This window comes from Aotus nancymaae, unplaced genomic scaffold, assembly GCF_030222135.1.
Source record: "Aotus nancymaae isolate 86718 unplaced genomic scaffold, 86718_ANA_hifiasm-v0.15.2.pri h1tg000041l, whole genome shotgun sequence".
NCBI classification, from domain to species: domain Eukaryota; kingdom Metazoa; phylum Chordata; class Mammalia; order Primates; family Aotidae; genus Aotus; species Aotus nancymaae.
The window spans coordinates 3183399-3205896 of NW_026988455.1; the positions used below are offsets into that span (position 1 = coordinate 3183399).

Consider the following 22498-nt stretch of genomic DNA (forward strand, 5'->3'; position numbering starts at 1 on the left):
CTAAAGAAGTGTAATGACTTCAGAGGGATTTAGAAAGTTTACAAAACTGCTGGAAATAATTCACTTGTGTTTGGACACCGGTATCTATATCAAGAATGAGCTTTTCAGTTTTCATTTTGGGTGCCGAGGCAGTTTTATCCTAGAGGCTGAAAACTAAGCAACCCTAAGTTGACAACTGTACAAAACCAAAGAACCCCACCTTGAACATCTCAGTTTTGCAAGGGATTTCAGATCCATCAAGAGACTGATAGATCCACTGCGCCCAAATCTAAAGACAGGTAAAATCAAAGTGATGGGGATGAATAAGAATTCTCAGGCTCCCATCCGCTTAACTACTGGCGAAGAAGTGCAGTGGGCCCCTTATCTGTGGCTTCACTCTCTGCAATTTCAGTTACCTGTGGCCGACCATGATCTGGAAACATTAAATGGAAAATTCCATAAATAAACAATTCATAATTTTTTTTCTTTTTTTTATCTTTTTGAGATGGAGTTTCACTCTTATCACCCAGGCTGGAGTCCAATGGCGCAGTCTTGGCTCACTGCAACCTCCATCTCCCAGGTTCAAGCGATTCTCCTGTCTCAGCCTCCCGAGGTGCCTGCCACCATGCCCAGCTAATTTTTGTATTTTTTTTTTTGAGGTGGAGTCTTGCTCTGTTGCCCAGCTGAAGTACAGTGGCGTGGTCTTCACTCACTGCAGCCTCTGCCTCCCACGTTCAAGCGATTGTCCTGCCTCAGCCTCCTGAGTACCTGGGATTACAGGTGCCTGCTACCGTGCCCGGCTAATTTTTTGTATTTTTAGTGAAGACAGGATTTCACCATGTTAGTCAGGCTGGTCTTGAACTCCTGACTGCGTGATCCACCTGCCTCGGCCTCCCAAAGTGCTGAGATTATAGGTGTGAAGCCACCTTACCCGGCCAACAATTCATAAGTTTTAAATTGTGTGCCATTCTGAGTAGGGTGATGACATCTCTTACCGCCCAGCTTGGGTGGGACATGAATCACGCCTTTGTCCACACTGTGTATGCTATCAATTGATGTCTTGATTATCAGATCAAGGTAGGGTTTAGTATTATTCGCAGTTTCAGATATCCACTGGAAGTTGTGGAGCTTACGCCTGCAGATAAGAGGGGGCTAAGGTATGCCACAAAAAATACAAACTTCCCCCATGCTTCATATTAGAAAATAGTGTTACTTCCCCATTCTTACAATACCCAGCACTTCCCTGTGGGAACTCAGCTCTGTTCCCTTTGCTTACGGGGATGGGGGAAGACTAGAGATAGGAGTCAGTCTATTCTGGCATTACTGTCCCCTCCAGGTAAAAGCACGGTATAACTCTACCCTTAGGAAACTCTGGTCTTGGGCCAGGCGTGGTGGCTCATGCCTGTAATCCAAGCACTTTGGAGGCCAAGGCGGGCGGATCACCTGAGGTCGGGAGTTCAAGACCAGCCTGACCAACATGGTGAAACCCCATCTCTACTAAAAATACAAAAAAATTAGCTGGGCACGGTGGCGCGTGCCTGTAATCCCAGCTACTCAGGAGGCTGAGGCAGGAGAATTGCCTGAACCCAGGAGGCGGAGGTTGCCGTGAGCCGAGATCGCGCCATTGCACTCCAGCCTGGGTAACAAGACCGAAACTCCGTCTCGAAAAAAAAAAAGGAAACTCTGGTCTTAATTTTTCTGTCAATGTAAGAGGTGATAGTGTTTTAGCTGCAACTGTGGGATCCAGGGAATAATTTCCTATTTGGTAGCTGCCATGTACTACTCCAATGGCCAGAACCATTTTATTTTATTTATTTTCATTTGTATTTTTTTGAGACGGAGCCTCACTCTTGTCACCCAGGCTGGAGTGCAGTGGTGTGATCTCGGCTCACTGCAACCTCTGCATCCTGGGTTCAAGTGATTCTCCTGCCTCCCGAGTAGCTAAGATTACAGGCACATGCTACTTTTTTTTGTATTTTTAGTAGAGACGGGGTTTCTTCATGTTGGTCAGGCTGGAAACTCCAAACCTCAGGTGATCCGCCCACCTAAGCCTCCTAAAGTGCCGGGATTACAGGCGTGAGCCACTGCGCCCAGCCTAAACATGTTTCTTTAAGATGATTTTTGAACAATGTACAATGCAGTGAGAAAGTAATTTCAATTTTGCTGTTTTCCCAACATCAGAAACACATTTTATGTAATGGTTATTCTTGCCTTAACCAGACAGCAGTCTTTTATATTTCCATATATTTTTGGAGTGTGCAATTTTGCAAGTGATGATTTCCATGATAGACAGGGAAAACTGAGTAAAATCTAAATTTGGCAAAAAATTTAGTTTGTATTTGAGTGTTTACTTTTTTACAACTGGTAGTAACTATATATGATGGCAAAGTAACAACAGGGAAGTTTAGAAATTTAAGACTCCAATATGAAACACTATTTATATTGATTTACATGTATTATGAACCTAGGCATGTCTACGTAAACATATTAGGATGCTTGATGACAGATCAGAATTGCTGCCTTATAGCCAAACTTCATTAAAATGAAATCACGATGGTCTACGTTTAGGCTGCTATGACAAATTACCATAGACTGGGTAACTTAAACAACAGAAATTTCTTTCTCATGATGCTGGAGACTAAGAAGTCCAAGGTCAAGGTGCTGGTTGATCCAGTGTCTGATGAGACCCTGCTTCATGAATTGTAGATGGTTGTCTTTTTGTATCCTTACCAGGTGGAGAGCAAAGAGCAGAAGCAAGCTCTTCCTTTAAGGGTACTAATCTCATTCATGAAGATTCTACCCTCATGACCTAATTACCCCCTATAGGCCCTGCCTCCTAATACCATGTCATGAAAGGTCAGGGTTTTAACATACAATTTTTTTTTTTTTTTTAGACTGGGTCTTGCTCTGTCACTCTGGCTGGAATGCAGTGGTGTGATCATGGCTCACTGTAGCTTCACCCTCCTGGGCTCAAGTGATCCTCCCTCCTTGGTCTCCCAAAGTGCTGGGATTACAGGCATGAGCTACCACCCTTGGCCAACATATGAATTTTTGGAGGACACAAACATTCAGTCCATAATGATGTAGGGTAAAATTTTAAAACGTACTAAAAGGAATTCTTTTAGTACTAGTAAGTAATATAAAAACTGGGGCCAGGCACCATAATCCCAGCACTTTGGGAGGCTGAAGTGGGTGGATCACTTGAGGTCAGGAGTAAGAGACCAGCCTGGCCAACATGGTGAAAACCCGTCTCTACTAAAAATACAGAATTAGCTGGGCATGGGGGCACGTGCCTGTAGTCCCAGCTACTTGGGAGGCTGAGGCAGGAGAATTGCTTGAACCTGGGAGGCAGAGGTTGTAGTGACCTGGGATCATGACACTGGACTCCAGCCTGGGCAACAAAGCAAGACTCTGTCTCAAAAATAAATAAATAAATAAAAATAAAAATTGGGAGAGTGAGTATAAAATAAAACGGATACTTGGCTGGGAGTGGTGACTCACATCTGTAATCCCAGCACTTTGGGAGGCCGAGGTTTGCAGATCACCAGGTCGGGAGCTTGAGACCAGCCTGGCCAACATGGTGATTTTTTGTGTTTTTAAACACAAAAATTAGCCAGGCGTGGTGGTGTGCACCACAATCCCTGCTACTCGGGAGGCTGAGGCAGGAGAATCACTTGAACCTAGGAGGCGGAGGTTACAGTGAGGTGAGATTGCACCACTGCCCTCCAGCCTGGGAGGCAAAGTGAAACTCTGACTCAAACAAAAACAAAAACAAACCCCAAAAACAAAAAAACACTGATACTTGTAGTATCAGTTTGAAAGCAGATATTTAAATTGCTTTTTAAGATATTTAAATTGTATTTCAATGATATGAAAGGTTTTTTTTAATTTATAGATTCTTCATGGATATCTTCTGTAAATTGCCTGGGTTTTTATTATTATTACTGCTGTTTTATAGCTGTTTTTCAGTTCACTCAGTAAAATTTTACTGGTTTACTTGATTTGTGAGAATCATCCCTGCAGGTGATTTTATATTATGAAAGTAATGGTGAAGCCCTTCTTAAGATGTGAAGCTTATTCTTGGACCCTGATAGAACTAGTCAAAGTATGATTTTCTTTTCTTTCTTTTTTGTTTGAAACGTAGTTTTGCTCAGGAGTGCAATGGTGCGATCTCGGCTCACTGCAACCTCTGCTTCCCAGGTTCAAGCAATTCTCCTGCCTCAGCTTCCGGAGTAGCTGAGATTACAGGCATGAGCCACCATGCCCGGGTAATTTTGTATTTTTAGTAGAGACAGGGTTTCTGCATGTTGGTGAGGCTGGTCTCGAACTCCCAACCTCAGGCTATCCACCCACCTCAACCTCCCAAAGTGCTGGAATTACAGGTGTGAGCCACTGTGCCCGGCTGTCTTTATGATTTTCTATTATGTGGCTCTGAACACAGTTCAGAAAAAAAGTAAAATATATTGTGAAACCATTACCCTATGTGATCCTCAAGAGCTAGAACGGAGTCTTAATGTTTCTATTTTTAGCACCTAAGACATAGTAGGAGCTCAATAAATATTTCATAATCAAAGGCTCTGGGTCTCCTTGCCTCTTCCAGGACCCTATAATTATTGCTCATATTCTTTCAGCAGATTCCAATGTCAAAACAGATGACTCTGGTGTACCAGTATACAGTAAGTGCTTGAGGTATACTAGTACACAGTAAGTGCTTGATAAATGTTGAATGGAATAATTTATTGTTTTAATATGTCTCCATCCACAGTCTCTGTTAGCAGTTTGCCTTGTGATATGGAGAAGCTTATCAATTATTTATTCCTCAGAAACTTTCCACAAATTATCACCGTCATTATAAATTTAGAGGAAGTAATAGAGTCAACTATAAATTATACATGTCTGGATTATCCATACTGTGTTTAAGTCATTATCAATATCTGGAAACCGAGCCCTGGCGAGCAGTCCATGGCGCTTTTATTGGTGGTAAGCTTTCTCTTCCATGCCAGTTTGATGGCTGGGGAAAGTAGCTTGGACCGCCATGTCTTTTTATGGCTTTAACTGTGTCTCTGGCCTTTGGAAAGCATGCAGTGGGTTCTGCTGCCTGCCTGGTTAGAGTCTGCAGACCTACTTCTAGTTCCCATGTGCTCAACTTCATAATGTCCTTCTGGCTTGGAATGTTGGCTTTGACCTAGTTGGGTTATGGGAAACTGTATCAAGCCCTCATCTAATTGAATATATCACATATAGTTTGCTAGTTTAATAATTTGCAAATGAATTACTGGAGTTTCTGAACTTGAGTGATGAGTGCAGCATTGGGCTTTATTAACATGGCAAAGCAGAGACGTTGACAGTGATGTTAACATGTAGTTGGCCTGACATACGGGACCTTGGTTCGGTGTGCTCCTAATAGTGCCGATGAGGGAAGAGTTTTGGTTACTGGATTTCATGCATTTTACTTAAGAAGGGAATTTCAGCCTGCAGCTCTGTGATCTGGTTCTACTGAAACAGTACATCAGTGGCGGGGTTTTGGTGATTATCATCCAAATTCATTTTGTTTTCGTTCTACCCACTAGGTTTGGCTTGTCGTGTGACTTGATTCTGGGGGAGAAGACACTGAATTGAATGGAATTTGAATATTTGTTCAGTTCTGTTGACAGAGGTTTTCCAGTGTAAATTAATAAATTAGTGTTCTGGTGTCTGCTCTGTCTCCAGTATATTTTAGCTTATCTGAGTCCTCTTTGAGGACCTGACCGTGTCTGGGCACCAGAGATTGATAACATCTCAAATCCTAAGGGGCTGATAACAGCTTAAACCAAAGACAGGATGGACAGCTAGAGATATCTCTAAACCTTCAACTCAGAAGATGAGATCCTAGAACATGGAGCTAAATTAATTGATATGTCACTCAGTTACCCACTAATACCTAGGCATTGTTAGAGGCACTGGGGCTGCAGTAATGGCCCAAGCACACAAGGCCTCTGATCTTAGTCCTCCTGCACATTCTAGTGGGGTGTAGAGCAGTCACTGCTAAGTAACCAAGGTGATGTTAGCTGATGTCAAGCGCTCTGATGAGAGGATGTGATGGAGAGTGACTGTGGGGCTGTCTTAGAAAGGATGGTGGCCGGATGTGGCGGCTAACCCTTATAATCCCAGCACTTTGGGAAGCCAAGGCGGGTGGATCATGTGGTCAGGAGTTCAAGACCAGCCTGACCTGTATTGTGAAACCATGTCTCTACTAAAAATACAAAAATTAGCCGGGCGTGGTAGTGCACGCTGGTTAGTTCCAGCTACTTGGGAGGGTGAGGCAGGAGAATCGCTTGAACCCAGGAGGCAGAGGTTGCAGCACCGTGACTCATGCCTGTAATCTCAGCACTTTGGGAGGCCGAGATGGGCGGATCACGAGGTCAGGAGTTCTAGAACAACTTGACCAATGTAGTGAAACCCTGTCTCTATTAAAAAATACAAAAATTAGCTGGGCATGGTGGCGCATGCACCTGTAATCTCAGCTACTCAGGAGGCTGAGGCAGGAGAATTGCTGGAACCCGGGAGACAGAGGTTGCAGTGAGCCGAGATTGTACCACTGCACTCCAGCCTGAGCGACAGAGCAAGACTCCATCTCAAAAAAAAAAAAAAAAAAAAAGATAGATTACAAAGAATGGTAAGGGGGTAAGGTGACATGTGAACTAAGACTGGCATGACGTATGGGGCCAGCCAAGCCAAGGGGGTAGTGTTGAGGGAGGAGATACCCAGGGAGACCACTCCAGAGCGAGGGAAGTGCAGGTCCCAACGCCTTAAGCAGGAAGAGGTGTGGCACGTTTAAGGAGCAGAAAGAGGACCAGTGGATGGAGTGTTGTGAGCTGGGGGAAGGGCAGCTCATGAGACTTGAAGGCTGTGATAAGAAGTTTGGAGTTTGGACATGGGAAGCCGTTATTTAGTGTTCAGCCAAGGAATTTCAATAATCCATTCACATTCTTGGTGCTGGGGCTACATTGGCGAATAAAACAGATAAAGGCCCTTGCCTCTTGTGGCTATAGACTGATTTATGTTTTGAAGAAGATCACGCTGGCTACTTCGTGGAGAAGGATTTTAGGGGAGCAAGAATTGAAGCAGGGAGACAAATTAGGGGGCTACCTGAAGGTTCAGGGGGAGGCATGGCACGGTGGAGATGGAGAGAAATGGATGGATTCTGGATTGATTTTGGAGATAGAGCTGAGAGGACTTCCTGCATATTGGAGGGAGAAATTTCCATCAAATGTTGGTAATGCCAAGAAGGCAATTTGACATATAAGGCTGGAACTGTGGTAAAAAGCCCCACAGGAGAATATTACCTTATAATTCTCTGCTCTGCTGTAGGTGGCCCTTTCTCTAGATAATTTAAAATTACATTTCCTCATTTCAAAATCCTTTCCAATCTAGGAAGAGTTGGAGAAGGAGGAAAGTGGAGAGCTGTTTCTTTCCTGGTTGTTCCTGGCAGCCCTGGCCTGTCAGGGGTGCTTAGGTGTCCCGGGGGATTGGTTGTCATCACCTTTGCATAAACACCATTATATAGCACATTGAGGCTCCCACGGAAGTCCCTATTCCAAGCTGTCTTGGAAAGGGAGAATTTTTAAAGATAGGCCTTATCTTTGACAAAACAAATGAGGACTTGGGCCATCGCTTTTTCAAGGTGGCCAGCTTCTGCTCCGTGCTTGTGTGAGGCGTGTTTATTGTGTGGACCTGGACAACGCACTTACCACCCTTGAGTTTTTCTTGCTGCAGCTGAGCTCCCTGAAGGTATGCCTGGTGCTCAGCACACAGTAGGTGTGCCAAGTTCCTTGAACTGAATTGAAAATAATGGAGAATTAATGCCATATAGAAGGATAGAGTCTTTTTAAAAATAAATGCATCGTGATGATGTATTGTTCCAAAGTGACAAATTCGGGAACATTATTGAGTTTACAGGGGAATTACTTTTCTACGTTTTCATTCTAGAATTTTTTCTTTCTCTTTTTCTTTCTTTTTTCTTTTTTTTTTTTTGAGAGAATCTTGCTCTGTTGCCCAATCTGGAATGCAGTGGCACGATCTTGGCTCACTACAACCTCTGCCTCCCACATTCAAGCAATTCTCCTGCCTCAGCCCCTGAGTAGCTGGGATTACGGGCACATACCACCATGCTCAGCTAACTTTTGTATTTTTAGTAGAAACGGGGTTTCACTGTGTTGGTCAGGCTGGTCTCAAACTCCTCACTTTGTGATCAGCCCGCTTTGGCCTCCCAAAGTGTTGGGATTACAGGCATGAGCCACCATGCCTGGCCTAGAATTTCTTTACATAATAAACTCTTGAACACCTTCTGTTTTCTTATTACTTTCTAGTAACATGAAAACTTTGTTAAGGTCAGGTAGAAGTCTTTTCTGTATTCTTCAAAGCACTTCTTTCTTTTTTTTTTTTCCTTTTTTTTTTTGAGATGGAGTTTAGCTCTTGTTACCCAGGCTGGAGTGCAATGGCGCGATCTCGGTTCACCGCAACCTCCGCCTCCTGGGTTCAGGCAATTCTCCTGCCTCAGCCTCCTGAGTAGCTGGGATTACAGGCACGCACCACCGTGCCCAGCTAATTTTTTTGTATTAGTAGAGACGGGATTTCACCAAGTTGACCAGGATGGTCTCGATCTCTTGACCTCGTGATCCACCCGCCTCGGCCTCCCAAAGTGCTGGGATTAGCACTTCTTTCTTAAACTTTTATTCATTTATTTTTTGAGACAGAGTCTTGCTCTGTTACTCAGGCTGGAGTGCAGTGGCGGGAACGTGGCTCACTGCAGCCTCTGTCTTCTGGGTCCAAGGGGTCCTCTTGCCTCAGCCCCCTGAGTAGCTAGGACCAGAGGTGTGTACCACAAGTCTTGGCTAGTTAAAAAAAAAATTGTGTAGCGATGGGATTTTACCATGTTGCCCAGGCTAGTCTCAAACTCCTGGGCTCAAGCAATCCTCCTGCCTCAGCCTCCCAGAGTGCTGGGATTACAGGAGTGAGCCACCGCACTCAGCCCAGAGTACTTTGAATACAATACCTTATTCATCTGCATAAGAATTTGGAGAGTTAAATGGGCTTTTTAAAATTCCTAAGCATTTTTTTTAAAGCACAGTTTTTTTTCTTGCTATAAAAGTAATGTATGCCCATTGTGGGAAATACAAAAAAAAAGAATAAACCATAATCCCACCCTAGAGATAAGCGAAACATTCACATTCTAGTTGTTTTGTATGCATCTTAATACACAGTTGGACTCACGCTGTATATTTATTTTCTACATTTCCTTTTTGCTTAATATTAAATTGTACACACTTTCCCTTGCTGCTAAAAGCCCTTCGTGAACCTCTTAGCATTTACATAATAATTACCTTGTGAAATACTTGACATGTGTATCACACTGTGAAGACATCTTTGTGCATACATTTTTCTTATTATTTCCTTTAATATAATTCCAAGAACTAGAGTTACTGGGTCAAAGGTCATGAACATTATGAATATATATTTTGTGGCATTGCTCTCCAGAAAAGTTGTGTTGGGAAGGGCCAGCTGTGCCTTTTTTATTTCTATTTTTTAGGTAAGCAGAAGATGCTGAAACCTTTTTGATTTTTGATAAACTTTTTAGAATTATAAATTTAAAGTATTTGCTTCTTTAATAAGTGAAAATGCTATTTTTAAGGTTTTGAAACGTAGACTTTTTTTTTTAGAGCATTTTTTGGTTCACAGCAAAATTGAGCAGAAAGTATACTCTCTGCCCCCACACATGCATAGCCTCTTCCCACTGTCAACATCCCACACCAGAGAGGTACGTTGTAGTAGTATGATTTGTACTTCTTGTTTCTTTGCTCACTAGAAAGATTGAATCTTTTAAAAAATGTGTGTTTTGGCTGGGTGCGGTGGCTCGTGCCTGTAATCCCAGCACTTTGGGAAACTGAGGCAGGTGGATCACCTGAGATCATGAGTTCGAGGCAAGCTTTACCAACATGAAAAAACCCCGTCTCTACTTAAAATACAAAAACTGGGCTGGGAGTGGTGGCGCATGCCTGTAATCCCAGCTACTCAGGAGGCTGACGCAGGAGAATTGCTTGAACCCTGGAAGGCAGAGGTTGTGGTGAGCCAAGATGGCGCCATTGGACTCCAGCCTAGGCAACAAGAGCAAAACTCCGTATTAAAAAAAATGTGCGTTTTTTTAAACTCCAGTTTTGTGAATTGCTTTCCATTTTCTTTGCTTAGTGATCGAAAAACAACTCCAGTGAAATAAGATTGGTTACAGCCTTTGTCATTTCTGTAGTGTCTGTTTTGTTTTCCTTTTTTAGATGAAGTTTTGCTATTGTCGCCCAGAATGGAGTGCAATGGTGCGAACTCTGCTCACTGCAACCTCTGCCTCCCGGGTTCAAGTGATTCTCCTGCTGCAGCCTCCTGAGTAGCTGGGATTACAGGTGCCTGCCACCACACCTGGCTAATTTTTATAATTTTAGTAGAGATGGGGTTTCACCATGTTGGCCAGCCTGATCTCGAACTCCTGATCTCAAGGTGATCCGCCTGCCTTGACTTCCCAAAGTGCTGGGATTACAGGCGTGAGCCACCGCGCCCAGCTCTGTAGTGTGTAATACAGTGTTACACCTGGAGTAGTCTGTGACTCATGAACCACCACATTCCTGGGCCTATTCTCTAGCTTTGGTTTTCTGGGGATGACATTGAAGAATTTTCGTGCATAATAAGCCATCTAGGTGAGATTTATGTACTCAAAGATGTTTGAGAACCACTGGTCTCATGCCTTATTATAGGCAAAGGTTTGCACCATTACATACAAAAAGAGTAAGTGTTACTTTCTACTGACTCCAACTAATAGGTGTTACTTCCTATTAAGAGAGAGTGTACCAGAGAGCTTGCCAGCACCTTCTCATCAGTGGGAGAGCTCCAGAACCACATTAGTCAGATGTGAAGTTGCCTTGCAAGAATGTGTTCAGATGACTCACATTTTGCCATTCATAGGTGATTGTAAGTAGTTTGCCTTCCTCTTCATAGAGCAGGTTCATTGAGAAAAAGCTGGAAACTACAGAAATAATAGATAGGTCTCACAATTCCAAATTCTTTCTGGTGACTTTTCTTTTTTTACTGTCAATGCCTCAAGCACGTTTCCAATAAGGAAACACAGAATATTTACATTCCTAATTTCTTTTTTTTACTAAGAAGTTTGAAAATTCTGAAAAAAAATACACATATGTACTTTTCTTTTTCTTTTTTTTTTTTTTGAGACGGAGTTTCGCTCTTGTTACCCAGGCTGGAGTGCAATGGCGCGATCTCGGCTCACCGCCACCTCCGCCTCCTGGGTTCAGGCAATTCTCCTGCCTCAGCCTCCTGACTAGCTGGGATTACAGGCACGTGCCACCATGCCCAGCTAATTTTTTGTATTTTTAGTAGAGATGGGATTTCACCATGTTGACCAGGATGGTTTCGATCTCTTGACCTCGTGATCCACCCGCCTCGGCCTCCCAAAGTGCTGGGATTACAGGCGTGAGCCTTATGTATGTTATACTTCAAAAAAAGAAAAGAAAAAATAGTTGAGAAGACGGAGCAGAAAAACTATGTAAGCATAATTACATCTCTCTTTTTTTCTTGAGACAAAGTCTCGCCTGGACACCCAGGCAGGAATGTAGTGGCAAAATCTCTGCTTGCTGCAACCTCTGCCTCCCGTGTTCAGGTAATTCTCTTATCTCAGCCTCCCACTGGCTGCACCACCAGCTCACAGGCCCCTTCCATTACTCTCAGGACCACCTACTTAGGGCACTACAACGGGTAGGGAGAGGAAAGTCGTATCAGGTCTAATGGGGCCCCGCAGCCACAAGGAGGAAGAATAAGCACTGCCCTTAAAACAGGTGCAGATGAAACAGAAAACAGGTAGGCCTTGAATAAAAAATAATTCCTACATTTAAGGAGATCCCAGTGTCACATAAAATTTCTTCTTGAACTTAAGTTTCTGTAAGTCAGTAGATGGACAGGAGGGCAGAGGAAGATGGCAGAATAGAAACCTCCACCAATCGTTCTCCCAACATGAACACCAAATTTAACAACTATCTACAACAAAAAGCACCTTCAATTACCTGGGCCTTGTGGCTGGTGCCTGTAATCCCAGCTACTTGGGAGGCTGAGGCAGGAGAATCGCTTGAACCCGAAAGGCAGAGGTTGCAGTGAGCTGAGATCAAGCCATTGCATTCCAGCCTGGGTGACACAGTGAGACTCTGTCTCAAAAGAAAAAAAAAAAGGCACCTTCGTAAGAACCGAAAAGCAGGGAGCTATCACAGTACCTTGTTTTAACATCATGTCACTGAAAGAGGCACTGAAGAGGATAGGAAAGACGGTCTTGACTCACCGATACCACCCCTCCCGCATCCGCCAGCAGCAGACCACATGGCCAGGAGCGGGAATCTGTGCGTTTGGGGGAGGGAATGTGCAGGGTTTGTGGGGCATTGTTTTGGAATGCAGGGCTGCCAACCAGCAGTGATAACCAGATAGTATGGCATGGCCTTGGGTAAGACTCTGAGACACACTGGCCTTAGGGGTGCCCCAAAACATTCACAGCTGTGGCGGCTGTGAGGAGAGACTCCTTCTGCTTGAGAAAAGCAGAGGGAAAAGTAAAGGGAGTTTGTTTTTAGCTTAGGTACCAGCCTGGCCATAGTGGAGAAGAGCACCAAGCAGGCTCTTGGGGTCCCTGACCCCAGGCCCTGGCTCCTGGAGTCTTGGATCTTCAGATGTACCCTGGGCTAAAGGCAGGGCCCACTGCCCTGAAGGGTGAGTCCCAGGCTGACAGGATTCACCACAAGCTGATGGAAGAGCCCTTGGGCCTTAAGTAAACAATGGCAGTAGCCTGGCTTGATTCCCTGTGCACATGTGGTAGACATAGGGAGATTCCTCAGCCTGGGGAGAGGGAGGGAGGAGTGGGAAGGACTTTGGTGGTTTCAGCACTAGTTCATCCACGGGGTACCAGGTAGATTTCTAAGGTTTCTGATTCTAGGGCCAGGCTCCTGGACAGCCTCTCTGGACCTGCCTAGAGCCTGGGGGATCTTGCTGCCCTTAGGGGAGGGACACAAGCCTGGCTGGCCTCACTACTTGCTGATTGTAGAGCCCTAGGGCCTTGGGTGAACATAGGGCTGGCCAGGTAGTGACTACACCAGGCCTTGAGTAAGATCCAGTGCTGTGCTGGCTTCAAGTCAGACCCATCACAGTCTCAGTGGTGGTGGCCACAGAGGTGCTTGTGTCCCACTTCCCAGCTTCAGGCAGCTCGGCACAGAGAAAGACTTTTCTTGTTTGGGAGAAAGTAAGGGAAGAGAATGAGAGTCTCTGCCTGGTAATCCAGAGAAATCTTCTGGATTTTATCCGAGGCCACCAAGGCAGTACTTCTGCAAGCATGCAAGAACCACAGTGTTATTGGTCTTGGAGTACCCCCTAATGCAGAATTGGCTGCAGTGACTGAAAATTTAGATTGTTTAACACACAAGTCCCTTTGAATATCTGGAAAGCCTTCCCAAGAAGGATGGATACAAACAATGATAAGCATCCACAAGCATCAAGACCATCTAGGAAAACATGACCTCACCAAGTAAACTAAATAAGACACCAGAAGTCAATCCCAGAGAGACAGAGCTCTGTGACCTTTTAGACAGAGAATTCAAAATAGCTGTTTTGAGGAAACTCAAAGAAATTCAAGATAACACAGAGAAGGAATGCAGACTCCTATCAGATAAATTTAACAAAGAAATTGAAAGAATTGGCTGGGTGCAGTGGCTGATACTTGTAATCCCAGCATTTTGGGAGGCCAAGGCGGGTGAATCAACTGAGGTCAGGAGTTTGAGACCAGCCTGGCCACCATGATGAAACCCTGTCTCAACTAAAAATGCAAAAAATTAGCCGGGTGTGTTGGCAGACACCTGTAATCCCAGCTACTCAGGAGGCTGAGGCAGGAGAATTGCTTGAACCCGGGAGGCAGAGGTTGTAGTGAGCCGAGAGCGTGCCACTGCACTCCAGCCTGGACAACAAGGGCAAAACTCCATCTCAGAAAACAAACAAACAAATGAGCAACAACAAACAAAAAAGAAATTGAAATAATTAAAAAGAAGAAGAAATTCTGGAGCTGAAAAATGCTGGTGACATACTGAAGAATGCATCGGTTTGTTAGCAGAATTGATCAAACAGAAGAAAGAATTAGTGAGCTTGAAGACAGGCTATTTGAAAATACACAGTCAGAGTAGACAAAAGAAAAAAAGAATAAAAGAAAGAATGATGCACACCTACGAGATCTAGAAAGTAGCTTCAAAAGTACAAATATAAAAGTTATTAGTTTTTAAGAGGAGGGAGAGACAGAGAGAGACAGTGGTGGAAAGTTTATTCAAAGGGACAACAGAGAATTTCCCAAATAAAAGATACCAAAATTCAAGTACAAGAAATCAAAATTCAGGCACAAGAAGGTTATAGAACACCAAGTAGATTTAACTAAAAGAAGACTCTCTCAAGGCATTTGATAACCAAACTCCCAAAGGTCAAGGATAAAGAAGGGATCCTAAAGGCAGCAAGACAAGAGAAACAGATAACATACAATGGGGCTCCAATACGTTTGGCAGCAGACTTGTGGCATGACATCAAGCGCTGAAGGAAAAAAACTTAGCATAAATTCTACCATAGAGTATCTGGTGAAAATATCCTTTAAAGATGAAGGAGAAATAAAGGCTTTTCCAGACAAACAAAAGCTGAGGGATTTTATCATCACCTGGCCTGTCCTACAAGAAATGGTAAAGGGAGTGCTTCAACATGCAAGAAAAGAACATTAATGAGCAATGAGAAATCAGCTGCAGGTGCAAAACTCACTGGTAATAGTAAGTACACAGAAAAACCCATAATATTATGATACTGCAATTGTGGTGTGTAAACTATTCATTATCTTAAATGGAAAGATGAAAAGATGAACCAATCAAAAATAATAACAATGTTTCTAGACACAGTACAATAAGCTATGAATAGAAACAACAAAAAGTTGAAAAGTTGGCGGTGATGTTAAGATACAGACTTAGCAGCACTCCTGAATATGTATATATGAAAATGAAGTAGAGTTGTTATTAGTTATCGAGTTATTACTTTTTATTAGTTTTCTTTTTGCTTGTTTGCTACTTTGTTTATAAGTGCCTACATCAAAGAAGAAGAAAACCTTCAAATCAACAATCTAAGGATATGTCTTAAAGAATCAGAAAAGCAACAGCAAACCAAACCTGAAGTTAGTAGAAGAAAGGGAATAAAGAAGATCAGAGCAGAAATAAATGAAATGAGAACAATACAAAAAAATTAATGAAACAAAAAATTGAGGTTTTAAAAAGATAAACGAATTGACAAACTTTAGCCAGACTAGCTAAGAAAAAAAACCGGAACACACCCAACTAAAGAAAATCAGGGATGAAAAGGAAGACATTACAACTGATAACACAGAAATTCAAAGGATCATTGGAGGCTACTATGAGCAACTATATGCCAAAACATTAGAAAACCTAGAAGAAGTGAATAAATTATTAGACACATACAACCTACCACAACTGAATAATGAAGAAATCCAAAATCTGAATAGATAGTAGCAAGCAATGAGATTGACGCCATAATAAAAAGTCTCCAAGCAAAGAAATGCCCAGGACCCAATTGGGCTTCACTGCTAAAATTTACCAAACATTTAAAGAACAATTAATACCAATCATACTCTAACTATTCTAAAAAGTAAAGGAGGAGGAAATACTTCCAAACTCATTCTGCAAGGCCAGTATTGTCCTGATACCAAAACCAGGCAAAGATGCATTTAAAACAAACAAAAACCCACAGGCCAAAATCCCTGTTGAACATTGATGCAAAAACCCTTAAGAAAATACTAGGAAACTGAATTCAACAACATGTTAAAAACATCCTTCATCATGACCAAGAAGATTTATCCCAGGGATGCAAAGATATTGTTCAACATGTGCAAATCAATCAATGTGATACATCGTATCAACAGAATGAAAGACAAAAAGCATATGACCATTTCAATTGATGCTGCAAAAGCATATGATAAAATTCAACATCCCTTCATGAGAGAAAACATCCTCAAAAAACTAGGCATACAAGGAACACATCTCAAGATAATAAAAGCCATATATGACAGACCCACAGTTAGTATCATACTAAATGGGGAAGAATGGAAAGCCTTTAAGATCTGGAACATGAAAAGGATGCCCACTTTTACCACTGTTATTCAGCATAGTACTAGAAGTCCTAGCTAGAGCAATCAGACAAGAGAAAGAAAGAGCATCCAAATTGGAAAGGAAGAAGTCAAATTATTCTTGTTTGCAGATGATACGATCTTATATTTGGAAAAGCCTTAGACTCCACCAAAAACTATTAGTACTGATAAATTCAGTAAAGTTCCAGGATACAAAATCAACATACAGAAATCAGTAGCATTTGTATATGACAATGGGAAACAGTCTGAAGAAGAAATCAAGAAAGTAATCTCATTTACAATTGCTATAAATAAAATTAAACACTGGCCACTTGCTGTGGCTTATGTCTGTAATCCCAGCACTTTAGGAGGCCAAGGTGGGCAGATTGCTTGAGCTCAGGAGTTTGAGACCAGCCTGGGTATCATAGTGAACCCCATCTTTATCAAAAATGCAAAAAAATAGCTGGGTGTGGTGGTGTGTGCCTGTAGTCTCAGATACTCAGGAGGCTGAGGTGGAAAGATTGCTTGTGCCTTGGGGGTGGAGGTTGCAATAAGCCAAGATTGCACCACTGCTCTCCAGCCTGGGTGACAGTGGAAAACTGTCTCAATACATACATACATACATACATACCGAGGAATTAACCAAAGAAGTGAAAGATCTCTGCAATGAAAACACTGATGTGAGTAGTTGAAGAAGACACATAAAAATGGAAAGATATTCCATGTTCATGGATTGAAATACATAATATTGTTAAAATGTTGCCGAGTGCAGTGGCTCACGCCTGTAATCCCAGCAGTTTGGGAGGCCGAGGTGGGTGGATCATTTGCGGTCAAGAGTTCAAGACCAGCCTGGCCTACATAGTGAAACACTGTCTCTACTAAAAATACAAAAATTAGCCAGGTGTGGTGGTGGACACCTGTAATACCAGCTACTCAGGAGGCTTTAACCTGGGAGGCAGAGGTTGTAGTGAGCTGAGATTGGGCCACTGCATTCCAGTATGGGTGGCAGAACGGGACTTCATCTCAAACAAAAAAAAAGAAAAATTCTGCACTACCCAAAGCAATCTACAGATTCAATGCAATCTTTATCAAAATACCAATGACCTTCTTAACAGAAATATTAAAAAAAATCCTAAAGTTTATATGGAACCACAAAATACCCAGATAGCCAAAATATTCCTGAGCAAAAGAACAAAACTAGAGAAGTCACATTACCTGACTTCCAATTATACTACAGAGCTATAGTAACCAAAAGAGTATGGCACTGGCAAAAAAATAGATACACAGACCAGTGGAACAGAATAGAGAACCCAGAAACAAATCCATACATCTACAGTGAACTCATTTTTGGAAAAGGTGCCAAGATAATGCAATGGGGAAAGGACAGTCTGTTCAAGAAGTGGTACTGGGAAAACTGAATATCCATATGCAGAAGAATGAAACTAGACCCCTATTTCATATCATATACAAAAATTAAGTAAAAAATTGATTAAAGATTGGAGAGGAGCAGAAAGGTAACTATCAGTTACTGAGCTTAATATACAGAATCTGTACAACAACCAATTAAACTGTTATCTTTAATTATCTTACAGAAATAATCTGTACAATAAACACTTATGGCACAATAGTTATCTTTAATTATCTTACAGAAATAGTCTGTACAATAAACACTTAATGGCATGAGTTTACATATGTAAAAAACCTTCACATGTACCCCCTAACCAAAAATAAAAGTTGTAAAGAAAAGGCTTACATCTAAGATCTCAAACTATGAAACAACTAAAAGAAAACATTGGATAAACTCTTTAGAACCTTGGAGTGGGCAAAGATTTCTTGAGGAATACCCCACAAGCACAGGCAACTAAAGCAACAATGGACAAATGGGATCACATTAAGTTAAAAAGCTGCTGCACAGCAAAAGAAACAACAAAGTGAAGGGACAACCCACTGAATGGGAGAACTTAGTTGCAAACTATCCATCTGACAAGGGAATAATCACCAGAACATGTAAGAAGCTCAAACAACTCTATGTTTAAAACATGGGCAAAAGATCTGAATAGATGTTATTCAAAAGAAGACATGCAAATGGCAAACAGGTATATGAAAAGGTGCTCAACATCACTGATCATCAGAGAAATGCAAGTCAAAACTACAATGAGATGTTGGCTGGGCGCAGTGGCTCACACCTGAAATCCGGGCACTTTGGGAGGCTGAGGTGGGCGGATTACTTGAAGCCAGGGATTGGAGACCAGCCTGGCCAACATGGTGAAACCCCATCTCTACTAAAAATACAAAAAAAATTAGCCTGGCGTGGTGTTGCATGCCTGTAAGCCCAGCTACTAGCGTGGCTGAGGCACGAGAATTGCTTGAACCCAGGAGGTGGAGGTTGCAGTGAGTCGATATCATGCCAGTCATGCCACTACACTACAGCCTGGGTGATAGTGAGATTCAGTCTCAAAAAAAAAAAAAACAAATAAAACTACAGTGAGATATCATCTCACCTCGGTTAAAATAGCTTTTATCCAAAAGACAGGCAATATGAAATGCTGACAAGGATTTAGAGAAAAGGGAGCACTCCTACAGTGTTAATGGGAATGTAAAGTAGTACAACCGTGGAGAACAGTTTGGAGGTACCTCAGAAAACTAAAAACAGAGCTACCGTATGATCCAGCAATCCCACTGCTAGGTATATACCCACGGGAAAGGAAATCAGTACATGGAAGAGATAGCTGCACTCCCAAGTTTATTGCAGCACTATCCACAATAGCCAAGGTCTGGGGCAACCCAAGTGTCCATCATCGGGCAAATGGATGAAGAAGTGTGTACACACCCGAAGGAGTGTATTAAGCCGTAAGAGAGAATGAGGTTCTGTCATTTGCAACAACATGGATGGAACCAGAGGTCATTATGTTAAGTAAAATGAAATAAACCAAGCACAGAAAGATAAACTTCGCATGTTCTCACTCATTTGTGGGAGCTAAACATTAAAACAATTGAAGTCATGGAGATAGAGGCCTTGAATGCTGGGAGTGTGTGTTTGGGTCTGCTGGGTCAAGATCGGTCTAAGCAGAAGGCTACGTGGATTGGATGGGGGACAGGTTGATCACCCTCCTTCTGTGGTTTTCTGTCCTCGTCAGGTTTCCTTAGTGTGGTCCTTGGTGATGACGCCCTGTTGACTTCCTCTCCTCTCTCTACCCTTGCACTCAGAGGCTGAGAAGGACAGTGGGGGTGGTGTGGAAATGTGGATGGTTAATGGGTATTAAAAAATAGCGTTAGTAAGATGTAGTATTTGATAGCACAACAGGGTGACTATAATCAATAATAATTTAATTGTACATATAAAAATAACTGAAAAGAGTATAATTGGGTTGTTTGTAATAGAAATGATAAATACTTGAAGTGATGGATACGTCATTCACCCTGATGTGATTATTACACATTGTATGTCTGTATCAAAATAGCCCATGGCCGGGCATGGTGGCTCATGTCTGTAATCCCAGCACTTTGGGAGGCCGAGGCAGGCAGATCACCTGAGGTCGGGAGTTCAAGACCAGCCTGGCCAACATGGAAAAACCCCATCTCAACTAAAAAATACAAAAATTAGCTTGGTGTGATAGCAGGCCCCTGTAATCCCAGATACTCGGGAGGCTGAGGCAGGGAGAATTGCTTGAACCTGGGTGGTGGAGGTTGCAGTGAGCTGAGATCTCACCACTGCACTCTAGCCTTGGTGACACAGTGAGACTCCATTTAAAAAATAAATTCCATATACCCCATAAATATATATGTCTACCATGTACCCACAAGAATTAAAAATTAAAGCAAAGTCAGTAGGTTGAGAGGCAATCAGTTGCCCCCAAAACAAAATAGAAGAAATCCCTGAGACATTACAACCAAAGGCAAAGAGAGAGGAACCACAAGGGAAAAGCTAAAAGCCTTGCAGACAGATCCATGATGCCCAGCATGTCCATAATAGTAGTTCCAGAGGAGAAAAAGAAACAGACGGAGAAGAAATACTAGTTACATAGGAGAAGAAATTTTACGGGAATTGAATTTTTTTTGTAGAGACGTGGTCTTGCTTTATTACTTAGGCTGGACTCTAACTTCTGGCCTCAAGTGATCCTTTCACCTCAGCCTCCCAAAGTGCTAGGATTGCAGGCATGAGCCACTGTGCCAGAAATATTTATTTATTTATTTATTTAATTTTATTTTTTTGGGATGGAGTTTCACTCTTGTTGCCCAGGCTGGATTGCAATAGCACGATCTCGGCTCACCACAACCTCCACCTCTCTGGGTTCAAGCGGTTCTCCTGCCTCAGACTCCCAAGTAGCTGGGATTACAGGCGTGCACCATCACGCCTGGCTAATTTTTTGTATTTTTAGTAGAGATGGGGTTTTTCCATGTTGGTCAGGCTGGTCCCAAACTCCCGACCTCAGGTGATCGGCCCACTTCAAGCCTGACAAGGTGCTGGGATTGCAGGCATGAGCCACTGTGCCCGGCAGGAATATTTTTTTTTAAATCACAAGTCAATACAATTAGAAATAAATAATACAAATAACCAACAAAAGCCTTAACTGCTTGAAAATGAAAAAACACACTTCTAAGTAATCCTTAGATACCTAAGATATCCTTAGATCAAAGAGAAATTCTAAACTGCAATTAAAATATTGAAAAAACAGAACACTCCATATCCAATCTATGGAACCAGCAAATACTGTACTATGAAGACAATGCCAGCCGGCGCCGTGGCTCACGCCTGTAACCCCAACACTTTGGGAGGCCAAGGCAGGTGGGTAGCCTGAGGTCAGGAGTTCAAGAACAGCCTGGCCAACATGGTGAAACTCCATCTGTACCAAAAACACAAAACTTAGCCAGGTGTGGTGGCACATGCCTGTAATCTGGCTACTTGGGAGGCTGAAACAGGAGAATTGCTTGAACCTGGGAGGCAGAAGTTGCAATGAGCTGAAATTGTGCTACTGCACTCCAGCCTGGGCAACAGAGAGAGACTCCATCTCAAAAAAAAAAGAACAAAAGAAAAGAAAATAAAGAAAGTGAGGCCGGGCATCGTGGCTCACGCCTGTAATCCTAGCAGTTTGGGAGGCTGAGGTGGGTGGATCACCTGACGTCAGGGGTTCAAGACCAGCCTGGCCAACATGGTGAAACCCTGTCTCTACTAAAAATACAAAAAATTAGCTGGGCACGGTGGTGGTCGCCTGTAATCCCAGCTACTTGGGAGGCTGAGGCAGGAGAATCACTTGGACCCGGGAGATAGAGGTTGTGGTGAGCCGAGATCATGCCACTGCACTGCAGTCTGAGCAACAGAGTGAGACTCCAGAAACAGAAAGAGAGAGAGAGAAAGAAAGAAACAAACAAGGAAAGAAGGAAAGAAAGAAAGAAAATGGCTTAATTACTAAGGAAAAAAGAATAAAATGGAAGGAACTCAGTTTTTGATGGTAAATTAAGGAACTTGCTCTGGGAACAGCCTCGAAGGTCTCTCTCTTTCTAGGCCTCCTAGTTCTCTGTATGAGTGTGTATCAGGTGACCGTTGAAAAGGAGTCTCAAAAAAAAAAGGAAAGGAGTCGCTTATGAAAGCCTGAGTTAAACATTCTTATTCTTATTTTTGCCAAAAGTATAAATGCTTTTGTGGAAGCATGTGAATTCTCAGATGGACTCTTTTAGTGATTTTTATGTTGCCCAGGTACTCCAGGAGCAGATTCGTGCCCGGGACAATATTAGCTACGGAACTAATTCTGCCTTAAAGACCCTGGAGATGCGCCAGCTCTCCGGTTTGGGAGATCTTCGAGGAAGAGTGGCAAGGTAGGTGTCCAAATGTTGGGGTCTCTGCCCATCAAAAACCATGTTCTATAAACTCCATTATAGTGGGGAATGTATTAATGGAGCTCCAAATGAATTGCCTTGCATTCTTTAGTACATTTCCTCCCTGCTTTGGCCATAAAATCCAGTGGCAGGAATTAAACCTGGTTGGAGGGTGCCTTGGGTTTCTTTTGTTACTGCAATTGATGTTGTCTTCATGGGAAGAAATGATGGGAAAACTCACTCGGCTGACCTTGTAATTTGATACGGTAATACTATGTTTATTGAATCCGATAATAGAAAGTTGACATAGTTTGTATGTCATTTCAAAAGTTTACTTTTTCCTGTTATTCATTTTTATTTTTTTTCCTGAAGTGTATTGGTCTGGGAAAGATTGGAAATTTAGAAAAAACATCTTTCTCCTCAATCTGAAAAGTGCTGTTTTCGGCTGGGTGCAGTGGCTCCCACCTGTAATCCCAGCATTTT

At 42.6% G+C, this 22498-nt stretch overlaps 1 protein-coding gene across 1 annotated transcript in view; it reads left to right on the forward strand.

Annotated features, from left to right (window-relative positions):
* FAM81A (family with sequence similarity 81 member A) overlaps window positions 1–22498 on the forward strand; it is an 85279-nt gene that overhangs the window by 31496 nt on the left and 31285 nt on the right. Inside the window, exon 4 of the mRNA XM_021666223.2 lies at window positions 21897–22015. Within this exon, the coding sequence (XP_021521898.1) occupies window positions 21897–22015 (119 nt within the window). The remainder of the gene's footprint in view (window positions 1–21896; window positions 22016–22498) is intronic.